The sequence below is a fragment of the Ammodytes marinus genome, assembly GCF_949987685.1.
Source record: "Ammodytes marinus genome assembly, chromosome: 11".
In the NCBI taxonomy this organism is placed as follows: domain Eukaryota; kingdom Metazoa; phylum Chordata; class Actinopteri; order Uranoscopiformes; family Ammodytidae; genus Ammodytes; species Ammodytes marinus.
The window spans coordinates 17,902,468-17,924,538 of NC_137215.1; the positions used below are offsets into that span (position 1 = coordinate 17,902,468).

General features: G+C 39.1%; 1 protein-coding gene across 1 annotated transcript in view; it reads left to right on the plus strand.

Moving 5' to 3' along the window:
- Nucleotides 1–22,071, plus strand: part of LOC307257633 (uncharacterized protein) — a gene marked incomplete at both ends in the record, with an annotated part of 92,550 nt that overhangs the window by 5,269 nt on the left and 65,210 nt on the right. Inside the window, 8 exons of the mRNA XM_080036892.1 lie at nt 2,256–2,379; nt 2,503–2,778; nt 3,319–3,399; nt 3,913–4,032; nt 5,095–5,139; nt 9,386–9,430; nt 12,128–12,172; nt 20,435–20,479. Coding sequence (XP_079893018.1) covers nt 2,256–2,379; nt 2,503–2,778; nt 3,319–3,399; nt 3,913–4,032; nt 5,095–5,139; nt 9,386–9,430; nt 12,128–12,172; nt 20,435–20,479 — 781 coding nt within the window. The remainder of the gene's footprint in view (nt 1–2,255; nt 2,380–2,502; nt 2,779–3,318; nt 3,400–3,912; nt 4,033–5,094; nt 5,140–9,385; nt 9,431–12,127; nt 12,173–20,434; nt 20,480–22,071) is intronic.

Below are 22,071 nucleotides of genomic sequence, written 5' to 3' on the forward strand. Positions count from 1 at the left end.
AGCATGAATGATGCATTTTTAGCGGATATCCCGACATGGTTGAGACCACTGTGATCTGTTGGAGGATTGAGTGTCAGTGATTGGGATGTTAGCCAAGTAGGCTAACATTTGAGGTTTGATTGTTTCAGCTGTAGCAATGTGATTCCTCTGGCTTATTTAAAAGAATCCCTCTGGATAGGATTTCTTACAAGCCAGGACACTAAAGCCGCTTCCGGACGATTCCCTGCCAGACTGGTAGTGTTGCTGTGACATTCTGTCAAACCATTGTCTCTGATTATACAAGGTGTAGTCTCAGCCAAGCATTATGCATGGTCAAAGACACCTTCCAAGACTGGTGATAGTATCCAGAAAGTCCATGGTTGTTGCTTATTATATTTATGAAAAGTAATTCTGAGTATAATTTAATGTAGTATAACTCTTGTGGAAACCGAGGTGTTGTTATGTGATCTTTTGTGCTTCCCCTTTTTATTGTTGTGGAAGTTTCAGTAATTTGACTCGGAACCATGCCCGCGCCTTCACAATGTAGAACACATTTCTTGCCTTGGAACAAACAGTCACTAAATGTAAGCCTTACATTTCCTCCGTAACAAACTTGCCAGTGCAGAGTTGTTACATCAATGAAGATCAGGGTTTGGCTGAATCACATATACAGTATATTGTAAAAGTTGTTTCGGCACGGGTGTTTCCATGGGAGCAGGGGAAATGAACACAGATCCTTTTCACTCACTCATTATCACTTACTTAAACGTGTTGCGTATAGAGTTTTTAAAAATAAAATAATCCGAAAAGCAAACCTTCACGTCAACCTACACCGAGCTCCAGGTTTAGCCACTTAGCCACAGATGGAACTCTACACAAGGTCAAGAACTTTAACCCTGCGGGCTCTCGGAGATCAAGTGTGCCGCACCATCGACAGACTGTTTTGAAATTAGAGCAGACTTAGTTCGGGGCTTTGTAAAGAAGGGTGTGAACCCCTGGACTCTGAAGTGTATTCTGAATGTCATGTTATATTGAACCTGCTCGAATGTATTCATTTTGTGTAGTGCATGAGCTCTTAGAGTTCTCTTTTTACGTTTTTTTTTTATGTGGTTCCCTGTCTCTTCTCATAAAGTATAATTTATTTGGTACAAGCTGTTTCTGTATGCGCAGCAGGGAAATATTCTGTATTAAATTTATATAATAAATTCTCATCTAAAAAAAAATAAAACCGCCCTGCCAGTTTTCATATTGATTTGCAGCTGAAAAAGTCCAGTCCTTTAGCCCTTGGGCGACAAGTAACCTTCCCAGTCCTTGGCCTCTCTAAGAAGCATTTGATTTTTCCGAGAGCTTTAAACTTGGTGTATTTATCATTTTAGTCATGTACCGTTCACACCGAAATCTGAAATATTCCAAGGGACACAACAGGAGTGGGTATGAAGCTCTAAGAGAATAGGAGATGATATATTGGAGTGAAAACTAATTTCCAACCTGTCTGAAGAAACTCTCTCTCTCTCTCTCCCCCAGGCTGTGCTCTGCCTTCTCAATGACCTTATCATTGCATTATTATTATGTTTGCTGATCTTGATTTATTATGTTTATGCTGTTCCAGGTTTGACTGTTAATCTGAGTCTGGAGTTAGGCTAAGGTTAGAGCATTAGGAAGGGTACAATGTTGTTGCTTTTACGCATTGTATGGAATTAGGAAGGGAGCGGGCTCAGAGATGAGTTACTGCATACGCTGTAATTCATATGATTGTGGGTTGGATTTGAAATATGATATTGTAATAGTTGTTTTTTACTGTAGTCTCTATTTTCTCTATATATTTTGCTTCTACTGAAACACATTTTCAGCTGTGTGAACAGGGAATCGTTATTCCACTTTATAGAGCAGCTGAGGTCATAAACCCAAAGCTGCATTGCACTAGGCATGTGTAGTACTTGACATGTCAGTGAGGTAAAAGATTGGCTTGCTGTGACTTCAATTTCTATATGTTTTCATTATCTGAATGACAGGGTAGCAGTATAAAATGCATCAAGCTAAATGGAATCATGTTTGCCAGGTTTATTTATGTGAATGACTCCGCAGCAGCAGGAGGAGATTCAAATGTTCTATTGATCATTGAAGTTGATTTGCTGGTTCATCGTTCAGCCATTGAACACTTTATAAGACTTCCCCCTCAATGTTGAGACATTACACTATTCTTTCATTTTTAAAGTGTTATGGATTTAATACATATATTGTGTGAGAATCTGACTGTGGTATATAATGTTTTTTAGGTTAATATTTCCAAACGGGCTTTCAAGTGAATACTCCCTTGTCACCATCTTGCGGGTTAGAAGAACTACAAAAAAAGACCGCTGGTATCTATGGCAGATATTCAACCAGTCGGGAGACACTCAGGTGGGCCCCACAGTATATGTCATTTTTGCACATTTGTTCTAGATGTTACTACAATGTCATGGGATGGGTGTTTCTTTTGCGACAAGAACCCTGCTTTTTAATTCTATCTTTCTTGCTTCTCAGGTATCTGTCGTGGTTGATGGTGGCAAAAAAGCACTGGAGTTTTCTTCCCAGGGACTGCTAAAGAACACCCTCCGCTACACATTTAAGAGCCGTGACCTACACGCCCTCTTTGATCGCCAGTGGCACAAGCTGAGCATTTCTGTGCAGAGCAACAAAGTCTCCATTTACATGGACTGCAAGCTAATAGATAGAAAAATGACTGAGGAGAAGGAGGGCATTGACCCCAGCGGGCGCACTCTTATCACTACACGAGTGGAGGATGGAAGGCCTGTGGATGTATGTCCCACGTGAACTATGTCAAAACATTTATTTTTTGTCTTAAACTTAATCTGGACTGTGTCAATTAAGGATGTTCCGGTTTTGGTGTGATAGACTCAGGTTTCAGGCATGTTTGAGATGCTCTCCCAATACTTTCAAACGGTATTTCAAAATATTTCAGGGGCATATTTTCTTAATCTGTGTCAATCCTCTATTAAGTCATTCTCAGAGATGGCCCAAAGTGCTAAAATAACATTAGGTCAGCTATGTCATTTGGTCACCCCATGCTTCCAAGCTGCACTTGACTAAAGTAGCGTTAGAACAGTTGACTATTGAGTTCAGATGATTTGTAAAGATATAAGTCAGTAAATCTGAAAACAAATGCAAGGGTTCAATTTCTGAAGCAGCCTCATTTTTTTTAACTGTTATCGTCAAGCTAGAACGGCTGAAAATGTTATCAAATTGGGCTGTCAGTGAAGGGTGGTACAAATAAGAGCATGCTGTGATGATGAAACTACTGTGTGATGCTAAACGTCTAATGATAGCATTTTTCTACAGATTGAACTGAAACAAATGATTATCTACTGTGACCCTTATATGGCTGAAATGGAAAATTGCTGCGAGCTACTGGAGCCAAAGGTCAGTACTGAGCAGTTGGTATAAGTCTGTATAGTATACTGTAAATAGCCTATTTTAACGAATGCAGTGTGATAACGTGATGAAATTGTAACAAGGTTTTGGTCTCATCCATGAGGGTACGTGTCCCCAGTCAGAAACATAATAACCCAGATCTTCCATCACCATAGAATCAATAAGAGGTAGAGTTACAGGGATTCCAAATGGAGACATGACCTTTGACCCCTTACCATTACATTTCACCATAAGCATGCTGTCCTGTCGGTGTAACATTACTCTTAGGGAATTGTCACAACCTTGACAAGGACTTAGCACTGTTTGTCAGCTAAGTCCTTTTTGTGTTTCACAGAACAGTATGCAGTATATGTTCGTTGTTTGCAGCATGACATAAATGTTCCCTCCTTAAGCCCAGGTTAATTTGTGTTAAGTGTGCAGCCTTACAGTGGATTTTGGACTTAGTCTTGCCATATAGCAGAGCAGGGTGTCTAAATGGTGAAATGTTCTGTATTGATCCAGTGTGAAGCCAAGGAGACGTTTAATGGGACTTCCCCTCCACTGGTTACAGCCCAGCTCCCCCAGATGCTGTCTCAGCCCGCCCCACGGTCAATTGACAGATGTCACTGTCCAGCTGAAAAGGTACAATCAATTCTAACCAACAAGGGCCTCTAATTGAGTAAGTGTAATGTCCATTGTAGCCCCAGCGAACACTGATTTACAGTGCACCCACTCAATCCTGTATAGGCCCTAAACTGCCAGTTAAATAACACTTATGCCGAAAAGTATTTTCTTTGGATGCCAACAGGCAGTATAGCCATAGTCTATTAGTAGACAAGGGCATAATTCTCCCAAACTGCTCACGCATGGCACATCTGAACCCTGCTATAAATTTGTGAAAATACAGAAGGATTCTTTCAACTCCAAATATCAATCTTAAATTGAAATTCAAATAGAGACCAGAAAGCTACGAGTCCTCTTTTAAGGGAGCAGATGGTTTAGCTTCAAGGTGAAGTCCAATTCAATACCAACCCTTTTATAATATTAGATTTTTGCCTGTAAATTACAAACAGAATAAACCTATCATAGACGCAACGGTTAAATCAACATTATGGGGGTCATAAATTAAAACTAATTGTTGCTACAAAACAGACGTAGCTATTTCTGTCTTTAGTAATAGATTTTAAGATCTAAAAAAAAATCCAACAATAAAGATGATACATTTTCAAGTAATACTTTGACTCGTTTTTCTTCTTTGAGAAAATAGGAAAGAGTTCAATTTGTTGTGAATTTGTCGTATTATCAATATTATTAAATTATTAATATGTTTAATGGCTTTATGACTGTCACTGTTAACATGACGTTATGTCACTGTTACTATGATAAGGGGGAAAAAAAGGTGTTTTCAGGTCTCATGCCATCATCAAAATTCATGTAATTTATGAATAAATATGTATTTTCTTTTAATGCACCCACTGTTTTGAGTTTACAAAAATAAACTGTCTCACTCCCACAGTGGCACAATCATAAAGCCATTAAACAAATCAGTCTGCTTTTTTGTGGAGAATTAAGAAATAAGACGTACAAATCACAGTCATTTTTCATCTATGTCCAGGATTTACAGTATGTTGATGGAATAAATGTATGTGATATAGGAAGATCACATCTCTTTGATTACAATAAATACTTTTACTTTTTGCACAGGGAGATGCTGGGCTGCATGGACAAAAAGGAGACACAGGAGATAAGGTATGTGCAACATTTTATATAATGGTGATATACAGTATATGTACCTCTTTGTTGTTGGTATTTCTTAAAAAGAGCCATGCAATAGTTTCACTCCCATGTAAAATGAGGTAGTTGGGCAGCAACAGATTCAACATCCACAAAATCACTGTAAGTCATTCAAAACTCTGAACAAAATAATGTAATCATAGATGGTAGCATCACTGAGCCATCAGTCTTGGTACATCAGTGTCAAGGAGCATACTTTTTTTCTCAAAGGAAATGCTGGGTTTTCTTTGTGGCTTTAATGACAAGAAAAAAAAATCTGATACATTTATACTTTATCATACATTTTCAGAAGTGGAAGAACACATCTCTGTCTCAGCAAGCGAATATCCATGCTGTTTTGGCTGACTAAGTGTGATGTTCAGCTCTCAAGGTCCTTCAAAGATGCTACCATACAATTACCTTCACAAGGAGAGTATCCTCCCAAATCTCCCACGACGTGTCAGTTGGGAAATCATACATTGGTCCAATCTCTAGAAGAAAAAAATTGTTCAAAAAAGGGGAGAATACTCTTTCCCTGACAGCAGTGTGGAATTGAAACATACCCATTCACTGCAAATTGTGGCTGTTGTTATTTGGTCGAAGGGCAACATAACACATTAAACATATAGACAAATGCGCACACATGTCTCCCCCCCCAGACAAATCAAATCATTTGGAGTATGAAATCCTCTTAAAGCTATATGTGCAAGGTTAAAAGAAGAACCAAGGGAGAAAGTGTTTTGCTTTGAAGGGAATTATTTGGATAAACAGGTGGTGGTACTGTACGCCTAATAAGACCAGATGGCTTTATGGGTCAGTGTCCCAATTACCATGATGAGGCTGTGGTTTAAGATATGCAGGAGGATGGTGAGACTTTGGTTTCTGGAAAACCATTCGTTCATAGGAGTAACAATACAACATTAAATACCTGTAGAGCACTGAACCAGTTTTGGAAGTGCCACAACCTATTTTTGTGATGTCTTATAATGAATTGTTCTTACTGTTGGATTGGCTTGACATCTTAAGTTGTTGTTCTGTCTTAAATAGTGTGAAATGAATCATAGAAAATAGAGACTGTTAAGTTATTAAGAAAGCAATTCAGGTTTTTGCATTTAGCCATGAAAACAAAATTTTTATTTTGTTTTTAGATATATTAGATATACAGTAGATACATATGGATAACTTAACATGTGTAGAATGTAATATGTTGCAGTCACTTATTTCTATTTAGTTTGTTTTAAAAGTCATATATGTTTAGATAACAACACTGGACTCTTTTTGACACAGACATGTTTATATATACGATGTTCTGTGTTTCAACCCATTCCCTTGCATTTGATAGTCAGGGATAGGCTATAATAAATCATATTGAAAACTGAGTGCATGGCAACAGATTGTGCTAATAAGATTTGTAAATGTGTTATAATTGGCCTCTAATGACTCCTAATTGTCTTAGCAGGGATCAGCTCTCAAGCTGTAGTGTGTCTGTGTATGTGCACTTTGAGTTTGTTGGTGGTGCTGGTGATTAATTACTTGCTGGTAATTCATATGACCATAGTCAGTGAGCAAAAAATGCATCAGGCAATTTTACATTTCACAAAAGGCAGCATGTACAGAAGGCATTGTGACGTGTTATCGTGCAATTAGCCATATATTCCCCGAAGAGACATACCCCCGAAGAGGTATCTTTTCTTTGCCTGTATACCAACACAACGCATGTTCAGACTGTATTATTATCTAGCTGTTATGTTACACAACTCAACAAAATGATTTTAAGAGGATTTTCAGGAGCACAGGCCATTCCATGTTTTCCTCTATTATTTCTGCAGGCTATGTCTTGTGCTATGAGTCAATACATACTGTTAGCACTTCAAATCTAATTTCAGGTCTTCAACAAATCAATACTTGGCCACCATTTGTTTACGTGCTGAACAACAAAATTCATAACAAATCCTATTAGAAACTAGATCGATGAAGTTAAGGAAAAATGTGATCAGGGACTACACATTCAAGGCTATACCTTCTAGTTTGGTTGGGTGGTAAACTGGCACAACCCACTGCTGCTGTGTTAGATAGACTGAGGTGCAATCGTTTTTGGTGACACACTTTATTTTACCATTAAATAACTAGAGACAAGTTATCTCGGTTTCGAGTTAAGGTTTTTTGATTTAAAAGTGTAGGCATGTGATATGATGTCAAAGCAGTATATGTAGTATGGCATTTACTAGCATTAGCTGATATTTTGCGAAGTAAGCTTTGAATAAATTTTTCTGAGCGAGAGCAGCAGATACTTTAAGAACAACAAGATGTCACTGATCATCGGGTGCAAATATTTCTCATGTCTTGTGGCATTTGAAAATGTTCACTTGCACGTACTGAGAACTGAGCAAGAAACAATATAAAAGTAGTTCATTTTGAGCCTTCTATTCAGTATATCAGTCACGTCATACTTATACACAATCACGTGCAGTAATTGTTTTTTTCTTATTCCTCCAACCATGTTGTGCATTAATCGGCTAAATTACGGTAGTAGCACTGCACTTCTGTTGAAACACGTTTAATTTCACATTGATCCCTAAAGTTCCAAGGTGCTTCACTCTTTCGATTTACATTACAAAACATTGAAAAGGGGCCGTAACACAGTCATAGTGAATACTGTTAATTAGGTCAACTCATGAGACTTTCCCTTACCAACTTGAGTATCTCATGATTGAAACGTCGTCAGAGTATACTTATTAACAATTGAGTTTGACTTTTGTAAAGATTAATCAAAGACATTGGGGCAATTAAGAGCATTTAAAACAGCCATAATAAGAACTGCAGGCCAATCATCGTGACCTACACAGAGCGTTTTTCTTGGGAAGGTGTGAGTGGATTACTTTGGCTGTGTTACTCCAACAGAAAGTACTATCCCGCATTACAGTCAGAGTTTTAAGGAGGATTCTAATGCACTGCAAAGGGATTAAAGTGCTATGATTAATCCAGAATCCCTCAGGAAATTAAACAGATAAGGATTTGGTTATAAGAATGCAGCTTACTTGAAAGGAATTCCATTTTCTATTGCCTTGCACATAAACCCTGGCATTACTAGATTTACAGCTCCTGCATGGACGTACATGCGAAAGAAAAAAAAACACAGGCATAATGGTGAAATTAAAACTTCTTTTGCACCATTTACAACCCTCCTGCTCTTATGGCTTGTGTTTTCAATTAGTACACTCTAATTTAATTTATATCCATTGTGCCTCCAAAGTGAATAATTCCAGGAATTCTACCGGGGACAGTTGTACTGACACTGCATTTTGATTAGCCGTTAAAACTTTCCATTATTTCTATTATATACATCAGTATGTGAAACATAATTTGCCTCTCTAAAGCTGGTTTTGTGTCGAATATAAATGTAAATGAATGAAGCAAGCACTGTGAAATACTTACATTCCCACATACATTTAAGAGTGGATTCATCTGTCTTTATCTGAGGACATCAGCAGCTGTGAATCTCTATTGTCTCGTACAAATGGAATGGTAATTTAACTGCTGAGTATGAAATGTGTTTCATGTTACCACATATCTAGTTGATTGTTAACTAAAGAAATGGATTTTTACTGACCAAGTATTCATGAATGGTAGACTGGGCATGTTGTCTAGAATAATGGGTTCATAACATATGGACTACAGATAGCATCAGTTATTGAGTTTGGACATTTTCTTGTTCTTCCTTTTAAAAAAAGCCTATTGAGTTCCAACAAACAGCACTTGTAATGAAGATGTGACCCTGAATGGGCATCATGTTTAATTAGATTCTTAGTTTCCAGCAAGTCTTCTGTTAGCTTAATTTGTTGAATAAAAAAATCTGCCTCCATTCCCTCTTCTCACTGTTTGTCTGTTACCTTTCATTCCCTTTTCTGTTCTGTCCTGTATAGTTATACCCCTAAGACAAGCATGCTTGTCTTCCTTTTATTGCCCTTCCATGTCCTCCTTTTTAAATAATACAGTTATTAAAATGATGCAGTGAATCTTAACAAGATTCGGATTTGTGCTTTCCAGTTGTTGGGAAATAGTATACCCATCTGCAGCTGCTGAGCCACTGTGTCAGCAAGAACTGGTGGAACAGCTGTAAGGGCAAGGCGGCTGATGAAATGACAAGACTTCATGAAGCTGTTCACTAATGTGTGAACGAGAAACCTTTCACTAACTGTTCTGTGTGTTGTTTCTGTCACAGGGGGAAACAGGGGAGACCGGGCTTCAAGGAAATATTGGACATAAGGTAAGCTACTCACTGATGAAAGACCACCTTAAAAGCCTTACCTTCAATATCCCCTGGTGTCGCTTTGCCCTTAAAACTTTGATTAAAGCTGTGATTGACATGAACTCAGTTGAAAACTTCAGTTTTCTTATTATTATTTCAGAGTTCCAAATTGATTTTTGTGTTTACTGCACAGTTTCCAGATCCAGTGAATGGCAGGTGGCACTTCTTGTTACATGATTTATGAAATCTGTCACTGCCCCTCTCCGAGATGATTTTCTAACATCATTGGATTGAATCACTGGCTTGCTTTGTGTTGACCCTGGCACAGCAACACAGAAAACAAAGCAATCTCAAAATCAGATTAAAAGCAGAGAGTGTGCGCCTGGATGGGGCAGGGTGAATGCTACGGATACGCTAGTTCAGTCCCAAGCAACGGTGCCACTGGTTTGGACACAGTTGGATGTTTTCCTGCCGGACCGGGATCGCGCCCTTGTTGCTGCGCTAGCAACTTTAGCTTTACAGTTGACTGTCTTTGCAGAGTTGGATGAAAAATGATGTGTTTTTGAGGTGACATGTAACTGTCTACTACAGCCTTCACTGGCAGATAGTGAGGTCAGGAGGAGTGATAACCATTGCTGTAGAGTTTGAAATTTGAATTGGAATGCTTATGCTTTTAATGGAAGCTTAAAGATTGTCTGTGTTTGTTTTCTGTTTCTGTTACAATCCTGAAGAGCTCTTAGTAAAATTACATTTTAGCTGGAATCGTTATTGTGTTGTTTACTTTCTGCGTTGTCTGATATTGTCATCAGTATGATTGTATACCGTCAATGTGGTGTCTTGGATGCCTTTCTTAATCCTCTTCAGTGAGGGAGGGCATGTTCAGTCACCAGGAACCACCACTTTTTGTGATGGCAGTATGTGGCTGTTGCCGTGTCTCATATTAAGAATGTCCCGCAATAATTTGTGTATCGGAAAAAAAGGGTGTGATATGATTCTATTTTCAGAAAAATGAAGAAAACGAATGGCACAAAAAATCCATATCACTAGATACTTTATTGCATTCAAGTGATCTATTGTACTGTAGTTGCTTGTGGAAGCATCCTATGCATCAGCAGTCAATAGGATCCTTCCTGGATGTGGAAGATGATTTAATCCTGGACCTATATCCACTAAAGACGCTTAGCTTACTGTGGGGTGACATATTTGCCACTTAACCTTGATACATGGAATATGGCAGGCACATCTCTCTCCACTGATATGGGGTTAAGGGCAACTAAAAGCACATTCGTTACACAACAGAGCATAGGGAAAGGCTACATCAAGAGGAGCAGCAGAGTTACTACCAGTAGTATTGGTATTGATGCTTATACATTGTTTGCTACCATGTGTTGTAGTATTTTATACATAGGCTCAATTCCTTGTCAATATAGTTTGTCTTTTATGTTACATGAAACCTGTGTACCAAGCAATGTGTTTGTTATATTATTGCACTGTTTTGCATCTATAGATATTTTGGACATGTGTTTTGAACAAATGGCACAAGGGGCCCTTCTGGTTTAAAATGTGCCCTTGGACAAAACCTAGAACACAAACATTTTCAGGCTCTTCTGGTAGCCATATAGTATGAGAGAAACAATATCATGCAGCTGTTGATATCATAAGAGTACTGATATGGTTGCCCTTGGACACTATAATATTGTAGTTTGCTGGAGCTGTATGGGCAAGCTAAGGTCATGCAACTATATAGGTTACACACTCATAACAGAGCCAACAAGTTCAGAGACATTTCACACATTTCTGGCAGCGTGTGTGGAAAGAAGGGGCTTGGTGTAGCTTGCGAAGAATCAGTGATCAGGAAGATATTTGTGGAAATAACTACGCCTCTAACAGCTTATTTGCTGACAACATATGATCTTACACATGCTGCAGTACTTTGCTGTAGCTATAAAATGATGCAGCGAGCTCACTAAGCAAACAGCATTGCTGGGAATATGGTATCTGGTTGCCAAATGTGTTTTCCTATCGGTGTCACTGTGGTGCAAGCTTAATGTGTAGAAGCTGTGAGTGAACTTTAGAGTGTGGGATTTAACTTTATAGCACCAATGGGCTCAAGATACTCTCACCCTCTATAGCACACTTTTCCTTATTGTGATATTTAGAAAGGATTTCTTTTTTTTATGCCCTGCCACTGCGGCATGTGCATGTGGGAGTCAATGTCGCCCTGTCGGCATCTGTGTGTTTGTGTAGACACATTGTTGTAGCCACAATAATGCAAGAACATAACATGATAGGAGAAGTATAGCAACAGCACACAGTCCATTTGTACAGCGCTTTGATTGGATTAAATTAGCATGTTGATGAGAATAAATGGATTTTTTGACACTCCTACATGCTTTCATATAAATACAATAGGAAATGAGGACATTTAGTATTTTAAGTTTGTGTGGCTGAATGTATTCTACAGTAATGTAGCTTATTTATTTGAGTTATTTAACTGAGCATCTCAAAAAAGTTTCATTTTTAAGCAACCATCTTTATTCTTAATAGTTCTTCAGAATTTATAAAGTGTCTGTTTGATTCCAAAAATGCATATATTAAAAAACTGAGCCAAATTGTTTAGACCTCCTGGGTGTAAAAGTAAGGAAAAAAATATAAAAGCATGAACTTTTCAAGGGCCCTTTCTTTGCTTTTTAACTTCCAATCTTGTGATTGCAGGGGGAACTTGGATCAGAAGGGCAAAAGGGAATCGATGGGGAGAAGGTAAGTAGTACTATCTCCAGCAGACATATATTCCATACATAGCACATCAGCCAGATCTAGTTTCGTCAGGGAATCAATTCTTATAGGCTTTTCATTTTCTGTGTGATGCCCTGGGGGTTAGGAGCAAGGCACAGATTTCTGCGTGGCTGTTTTCAGGTGCCTGTCATATCTCAAGTAGATCTAACCGTGTTCTAGCCTGCAATGTCCTTCTGCAGTGAAATTAATTGTTATGTACGCTACCATAGGCTTGGCATATTAATAGACTCAACGACTTACACATGAATCTAAGCCTCTTCTACAGGATGTTGTTCCAGGTTAAACATGCATGCCCTTTAATCTGACTAGTGCTAGAACTAATTTTTGTAATATAAACCACAGCAAAACTAGTACTGGTAAATGAGTACTCTAAACACAGATGCATTTTAATGGAATTACTATTCTCCCCAGGTCTTAGAGAAGTTCTTTTTAGCCTCAAGCAAATGAGTCCGTATTTATTTGGTCAAATCAAAGGGTGTTTTATGTTCTAGAGCATTTGTTTGCCCACAATGGTTCAGTCTCACAGTGGATGCTAGCTGTGCAGATGGTCAGTTTAAAGTGGCTTAATAAAGAGACTTGTTTTTCATCACCGTCACCCCCTTGAGCAGACAAACAGCTGCAGCAGAAAACAGGCTCTGTGCAGGCTGTGGGCCTTCACTCTGCCCTAACAGCAACGCTGAGAGAAACCAGTAGAAAGCCATGATTACGTAGTGCAGGAAGAATATTGAGCTACAGAATACTACAATAGTACCTGATATTCAAATTATATTTGCTGTAGCACGAGTAGAAAGGTAGCCTGTTAGGATTGCAAGAAAACACACTCTCTGGAATTTAATAATAGATAAAGCACGAGCAGAATTTCAAGTAGAGTTTCTATCTGTGTAAGCATTTTGCAACAAAAAATAATACTTATGTTGAGTTAAAGGTACACCTGCTGGTGATAAGAAGGAAAGATGTGTAGCCTATTGTTACTCCAGTCCTCTTTAGAGAGAATACAGAAGCTTGCCAATAGAAAGGATCAGCTCTGAAAGGTTAGAGTATGTGCTTGTTCCTATTTGCTTTCACTGTCATAAAAACCCATCAGTATTTCACTGATTTACCTGGAATTACATTGATGTAACTGTAAGTGTGCTTTAATCCAAGGAAGGTTCTGTTAGTTAAGTAAAGTTAGTAAACTATTTTTTATTTTTTATTAAGATAATTGGCAGGTTTTAAACTTTAGCATCAGTTGTATTCCCACAACCAGCATGGCACACTTTGTTCCAAAGTAAGCTTGAAAAGACAGCTGATGTCATGAATGCCACCTTCAACTTTATTTACATAGACATTTGAAGACGAGTCAGACCACCTAAATGGAAATCTGACTGATTTGTAGACATACAATTACACAGAACATAATCAAAGAATGTGAGTGTAGGTGAACCCTTGGATCAGACTTTGTATTTTTTTTTTCATTGATTGCTTCTGGTGCGACAGCAATCAAGAGGAAAGAGTGACAAAGCTTTGTGAGCTTTGTGTGTAATGCTCACTGGACATCGGCAGTACACACACTGGCTTCAGCATGAAGCTTGTTCACTCTAGGACAGACTGAGACTAAGAAAGAAAAGCAGATGCTCAAAACGTTCTTAGGAATCACCAGACGATGTCATTTGCTAATTTTTTCCATATCAGTCCATGGAGTCCAGTCCTCTTAGGGGAGGGGAGGGGCCTTTTTTAATGGCAGACCACTGTACAAATTGAATATCAGCCACATATTTGTTTAAATACATATTTCAAATATATTTAGGTTCCTAAAAACTGTGTGCAATTGTGTACATAGATAGTTTCTGGTATTGTTACTTTTAGGTGGTGTCTGAAAAGTGTAATGATTTGCTAAATTGGCGGCATTAGACTAAGGGTCTGCTGAGAGGCCGTTCTGCTTCCTTTTGCTCTTTGTGTGTCTGAGAGGCATCTATTTAGTGTTCAGTCAGAAACATTGTCACCAGAAATGAGTTTCTCATTATTGTGTCAAAATTCAGTTGTCATGATTCACCAAAATCCTGCCACAAATCAAAGTTATGAATTCATTCATCCATTTATGTTCAGTAGAAAAAAAGAAGAAAACTGCAGCTTTAAGAGAGATAAGCTTTTATGCCATTAAAGCCCCCAGTCAGATGAAAGGTTCAATATCAATTTGACCTCTTTCCGTCCAGTACAGGGACAAGAATATGTTTTCATAGAAGACATGTCTTTGTTTTTTTATCTTTGTACATCCCACGTGGGTGGTTGGGCTTTTTCCCCCAGTTATGTTCATTTGGCTCCTCAAGCGAACCCTCCAGGGATTTATAATACAGTGCTCCACTTCCTTGAGTGATTTGAAACAAAGTAAAATATTGAGAAATGGGGACAGAATTTGTGAGGCTTTGCTTCAATTTGTCAAGTGTTGCAGACAACCATTGTGGATAACTACAGATGGCTCTGGGTTTAGCCGAGTTTAGCACAATCAAAAGTGCAAAAACAGGCATGCCAGTTACCAATACATCCAGGTGTCACCTGGGCTTGTCTTTGAGCTATAGCACATGACCGGGACCTGTCTCTGGCTGGAAGCATGAAATTAAAATACTTGTATTTCCATTATTTGCTTTGCAAGCCATGACCCCACAACAATGAGCTTGAATTAGTACTTACCAGCCATATATCACAACTGATAAAATACATTACATTTTCCTTGTATGCATCCCAGTGGAAATTCTGTGAAAACCAAGAAATTACAGGATTTAACACAGTCTCCCTTCCCCTGAAATTACCGCATAAATCAAGCTGTTAGGGGATGTTCATTATATTACTCTTACAGTAGTCATACTATTTTCAATGATTTATTTGATTTCTTGTCCTAACCCTTGTACTTCATTAAGATTAATATGAAGGCAAGACGCCGGAATAAAAGATATGAGGTAACCCAGCCCCATGTCTCATCAGTGACCATTGAGCAGTGAGGGATTAATGGGTTAACACCAGTATCCCCAGTGCCTCTGTAAGGGTGTTGCTTTAGTTGAGCCTCTTCGAGGAAATGAGACTGCAATAAAGCTGCCCATTCCCAACCAGTTAATCACCTTCAATAATCAGTTCGAGACTTGAATGTTCAGAAGACATTATTTGTAGGACAAAGCCTGCAGACGTTCTAGGACTGTAATGTACATATTGCACAGCTGTTTTGGCTATTGCATGGTTCCTTTATGTCTGTAAAACTTTGAGGGCTACACATGTGGATCATGTGGTCATTTATATAATTAAATTAAAGTACAATGATACTGCTAGAGACAGTGAACTCTGTCCACCAAATGGGGGCTGACTTGGTTCACTTTTTTGTGTCACTGACACTGGAGGAAAATCTCAACTATTAAAATTGATATTACTGTGTCTTTAATGCTCCATTGGAAATATATTTTTCTACAATACAATGAAAACTTCTATTTTTCCCAAATAACCTTGCTCGTTGGTTTCAGTTAACCTTTTTACTGCAACTTCCGTCTATATTACCCGATCTGAATCGCGCTTTACTGCAATTAGCTCATAGTCCATTTTTAAAGCTTGTATGTTATTTATGGCTCCAGTTGACACCTGAGAAGCCAGAATTCTATGTATGAGCATGTGATCTCATATCGTTTTGCAGATACACGTCCTGCGGGACAGAAGGGAGTGCACACCGTGTTATCTCGTGGGTAATCCAAGTTACAGTTGTGGATGCATGATGTTCAGTTGCAGAGGGAAGTGTTGTAGAAAAAGGGAGTGAAGCAGCACTAATGGAACATGATATTCTCTTCACTAGAGGATCTCTGACCGTGTACTGTACTCTGATATGCTCACACAATTGCCCTGTGTTTACGTTACGTTGCTACACTATAATTATTCATAGAGTGTAATAGACATGCTAATAAGCAATGTTTTGTAGCAGCCAATGTCAGTGTGATTAGTGTTATTCCACACTGTATGTGCTGGTTGTATCGCTGAGCAAATGGAAAAAGCATTTCCTGCTGTAACCTCCCTGGCATTTGTAGGCCGGCACTCAAGATATCTATGATACTTAGGGTGTATTCACACATGGAAAGTCCGTTAGTTCACTTGCTTTGGTCCAGACCAAATAGAGTTTAGATTTTTTTTGTTTGGTGTGGTCCACTTTCATATTGCCTCTTTTGCAAGTGAAACCAGCATTACGAAGCAAAACCACACGTGATCTGAGGTCATTCATTCATTGGACAGACATTTTGGGGTGGAGAGAAGCAGGAAGAACGAAGTAAAAACTGCGAAATATATCATTGATATACTGTAATACGGGGTTAAAAATAATAAAAAGGCCTACATCTAGCCTATAAATAAAGAAGAAGAAAATCTAATTATTGTTGTTTCATATGGTTATAATATGTAGCCCTAAGTCAATGCCACGTTATGTGGCTTGTAGCCTACGATGTGAAACATAATGTATAGCCTACTGTATTGTTGCTGTTGGACGCGCGGCTCGAGAGAAGAATAGGCTCAAGCTGACACTCAGCTGATTAAGCAGTGTATCAGCTGGGTGTTCCAAACTGACACAGGGACAGTATTGACGGTCACGTTGGGAAGAAAAATAAAAACACACACTTCATGCAAAGCGCAGGGTGAACCTGTTGGCACTGTGCGGGAGACGCTCCCCTCTCCATCTGATCGCTGAACATATAAGCATGTGTACGCGTCATTATCAACTGTAATATTTTCGCTCGGGGCTCCCGGTCAAACCACAACTAATCTTCCTAACAACGGCGACAACAACACTTTCCCATAATGTGAAGCTGATGGCGATTAAAGAAAAAAAAGAAAAGAAAAGAAATCAAAGGCGCAGTGCTTCCTGCAATTGGGTCGGATCGAGTCCGGCCAAATTCACACCACAAACGAACTGCAGCAGAGTTCGTTTTGAAGCGCATCGAGACCACCTCTTCAGCTGGGTCTCGGTCCGCTTGTTTGGTCCGCCCCCGAGTGCGATTGCTGTATTCACACCTGCCTGAAAGATGCGCACCGAAGACAGAAGTGCACCTGAGTTCGTTTCAACCGAACTAAACACGGCATGTGTGAATACACCCTTAGAGATCCTGTTCCACAGAGCTTTAAAAGCCTGTCATTCAGTGCTACAACATTTCATGTTCTGAATACATAATATGTATACAATTCAAATCTAGCTTCTGCCTCAGTAGGCCTCAAAAACTGTTTGTGATGATTCAATTGTGCACGGTTACTAAACCTTGCGATCATTCTACCTCTTGTCAGACAAGGGCACCGACCCTGCAGCTGCCCTGGTTGGTAAAAAAAAGTATAAGTAAAACGTAATTGGACTGCATTTGAACAACCCCCCATGTCTGGGCTCTGTCTATTTGCTTGCTTTAGTCGTCTGTGCTGGGGATTTGCCAGATTGTCTTGTGGCCCCACTGCTACAGGAGTGACGTGACACAGTGGTGTGTGTAATTAGCTGGCAAGTGTACACAGCTCCCCACAGCGTCCTGACCTCGTGCTGCAGGAACGACAAGCGCACAGCCAGCATCAGCCCTATTCCCAGCACCTTCTCTGTCCGTCATTCTGGCTTGTATATGCTCTACTGCCCCACAGCTCACAAATAAAAAAAAGCCCATCTATCTTTTGTCATATCTAAGTAACTGCCATAAACACACATGGGAGGCTGACAATTACTCAGGATGAGGTGAGAGAGTGCACTGTAAAATCTTGGCAAACTTGATATTCCGAATCTTTTATGTACAATTTCTTTGATTATTGTAATTAAGTTGTAATTAAAATATTTACCACCAGCAAAATCTTTTTCTTTTTCTTTTTGTGGCGCACAGATTGATAGTTGCAAAGCTCAGCTTGACTGTAAAATAGGGTGAGCCATTCAATATATGGCTAGAGAATGACTTTTTGATTGACTTAGCTTCTGACTGACCTGAATTTGGTTCCTGATAAGAACATGTGCCATGGGGAAAATAACTCTACCACCTAGCATACTTCCAGATGCATTATTCAGTTTGAATTTTGGCAGTTCCCCTTCAACTCTTCTGTAAACACATCTCTCTCTCTCTCTCTCTCTCTCTCTCTCTCCCTCTCTCTCTCTCTGTCTCTCTCTCTCTCTGTCTCTGTGTTTGTATGTGTGTGTGTGTGTGTGTGTGTGTGTGTGTGTGTGTGTGTGTGTGTGTGTGTGTGTGTGTGTGTGTGTGTGTGTGTGTGTGTGTGTGTGTGTGTGTGTGTGTGTGTGTGTGTGTGTGTGTGTGTGTTAAAATGGACTGAGGAAAGCTTCACTTCAGGTGAATTACAATCATTAATTCTCATAACATTCAGTTAAATATGTCAATATAGTTCTAATTCATAGTGAGATCACTGGCAATCCTTGTGGCTCTTTTTCTGCATCGTTCAATCCTGCATATTGCATTGTAACTGTCATATTTACAGTAGATAGATACATTGTGTTTTTATTTGAAATTCGTATGACTTTGTGACCTGTAAAAAGTCTGGAGCGGGATTATTGAGTCAGTGAGTTCAGAACCTCAACCAGAGCGGGTTTGAAAAAAAAACAGCCCTGCTCAGTCCTCGCCTTAGGGCACTGATACAATAATCGATCCAATGCTTCAATCACTCTTTCTTCAGGTTTATATTATATCAATGACCAATGTCATTTTGAATACCGCCATGACATACATGACACATAAGTACAGTATTTTAGAGCCATGCAAACCACAGCTTTTGAATCTACTCCTAGATTAAATTGTGGTATCTACAGTACACATGAACTAGAATAATGGTGATTTCACCCCATGCTGAACAGCTGAATACTTTTTTTTATCATTCTCTTTTTAACTATTTTATTTGCCAGTTTGACAGATATTCCATCTTTTGAATATGTTGCTGTAATATCAGTGTAACAATAAGGATTTCTTATAATAACATTGATGATGGCGATTGATTTGGCTGTAGTGAATTATGTGTACTAATGTGGTTTTTAGAAATGTGTTCAAATTGAACCTGCAAAGCTGTTAATGGGGGAAAACACATAATGACTGCAAAGGATCAACATAAGAAAGCATGTTTATATTACAGGAACCTTTGTGACGGTAACCGTGAGACAAAATGTCCTCATTACAAAAAAGGGATGTCAAAATCCTTACAAGATTGATCAAATACTCATTTCGCATTCAACAGAACCTGAAGTTGTTTACATCCTTGTTATCAGATGCGCCCTGCACTCTGATGATACTCGTTCATGTCTGCCTTAGCTCTGGTAATAACTACTTCTGGATCCCTTTGGGGCCTATTATTGACACTAGTATGCATGGGCTGAGGGCACGCATATCGGATACAACCTCATACAATCATGTCACTATGAGTGCATCTTATAGGAAGGCTTTTTTGGCTGGTGTTTCTATAGGGGCAATTATTTTACACAGTTGTGGCTTCTGTTTTCTGAATGGTAGTGTTTAATATGAAGCTTGCACCGGGAATTGGCAATAACTTAGTCACACCTCTTGTGGATCCAGATTTAATGTGATAAAGGTAGGTAATATGTAATTCGCTATTAATAGCATTTCTAACTGTAAATTAAACCATGACAAATGATTGTATTTCTGGGTCATTTTTACAGACCGCTCACACTCCCCTATCTTTCCTCCTCCCCCCTCCCCAACATATTTCAAAGAGTTGGTGCTACTGGCCTAAATGTGTCACACCTAACAAGGCTTGCTGCAAATTTAGCCTGTCAATATGTGTCAAGCCTCATTCATCAGCTATCACTCTTTATCTCAGCTGCTCTTCTTTTTTTCCACATCTCACCACCGACAGGCTTGACTTTGCCCCAAGCTTTCAATTCCACCCCCAGGTCCTCTGCTTCAATGTGTAAAAAGCAATGACATTCACAGCACTTGCTAAACCTATAAGCGCAATTAGGGAAAACGGAGAATGTCGGTGGGGGGGTTGTGGGGTGGGGGGTGGGGTGGGGTTGTGGGTTAGACAGTTTTGGAACATGAAGGGTCTAATGATTGACATTATATGCTCTTTTCTCATCGGCTGGTTGTGACAGGCATGAGAATCTCACACCTGCATGGAATACTTACTGAGTGTCAACATACTGATGTACAGTAACACATGCTGCCTTCTTTTTTTAATGTTTTTTTTAACTACGTCATTCTTGTTTAAATTAAATATACTTCAAAAAATTGTATATGTCTTTGTTCCCAGGGTCTAAAAGGTGACCCAGGGCCAGTGGGTCCCAAAGGAAACAAAGTGAGTGAGTCTGCCATACACAGCAGCCAGGATAAAATGACACCATTTCCACAATGGTGTTTGCTTAAAAAAAACAAGAAAATAAAATAGATACTTCAGGGAATCTGCTTGATTTTCATGAGCTGTAATTCCAGTCTCAGTAACGGGTTGGCCCATCTGTTTGAAGTGCTGCTATGATTGCTACTCCAAACAAAGCCGGCTAAAGAATAGTGTTATTGCCATAATGCTTTATCAAGACCCTACTGATGATCATATAGAGTAGGTTTTATAAAGGCTGAGAGAAAATGTTCCATTCACTATAGTCACAGAGTATTTGTATATCCATAATGGAAAGCTGTTTGTAATGGGCATAACAACAAAATCCCTTTATCTTGCTCTTTCTAAACAGCAAAAAAAGGAAATTGCATACTATTGCCTTCTTGTGTGGGGACTCCTCACAGGGCCCTTTTTATCCGAGTATATTATTTGACATCTCAAATATTAACTATAACAGTTATGTGGGTTGTGTTATGTTTTGCGCAGTAGGATATGGCAGCTTTATTATGTCTGGTGTTAAGGAAAAACCTGGAGGTAATGCACAGGAGTTTGATGCAAAACCTTGTTCTCATCTGCAACCCTTTTATATAGTCTGTTCAATCACATCACTGATCTGAATTAGTTTTAGTCTTGTTGCAATGCGGAACAATGTTGGTCTTTTTAAAGTTTAATTTTCTTTTCATGCCACAGTGGGATTTTCTTTCCATGAATGAGATGAAATGTTTTTTTTCCTGTAATTAGTTGCTATATCTGCTGCTCTTTTATTTTTCCTCCAGTATTGGTATTTTTTTATTTATTTTTTTGTTGTTGTCTTTTTTAAGAACTCGCCACATAATTGAAGGTGCAATGCTCTCTCTGCCAGCCTTGAAGTTATAATGAGGTCTGCATTTTTCTGTGAAGACAACAGAGAATCACAGGCTATTTTATCCCATTTTCTGGATGGGAGGGGGGAGGGTGGGGGGTGGGGGGTGGCGGTGGTTGGTTTGTATCGAAACTGACAGAGGGAGGCAGGTGTTTGAAGAATAAAGTAATGTGAATCCCCTGAATATCCCATAGTGGGCATATGTTAGCTGTGACATTCATTTAGACAACACAATGGATATGAACCTAAAAGCAGTTTTTTTCTTTCATCCACATCTGATAAAAGGGTATTGCCAGTTTTAAAGTCCACTGATTCTCCACCCACTGCTTTATAAAGGACCGCAAGAATACTGGATAGTGATACACGAGTTGTATCTTTAAAGACAAAAAGCAGTTGCTTACATTGGGTTTTGCGGGCGTGAAAAGATCTCCTTCTTTCCTTATAAGAATTTTTCTTGACAGCCTGTATGTCACATTCACCAAACAATGTTATCAAACCTGTCCACTGTTAATACTGCAAAGCTTTTTACATGAAATACTACGGCTGTGTTTGTTCTAAAAGCCTGTCACATTTAATGGCACAAGCCCACCTGCCAGTTGCCTGACTGTGTGGAAGTCTTCAGAGAGGGCTTCATTTTAGGACATACTGTAAATACACGTTAATGGCCTCCCTATAGCATATATAGCTAATCTTA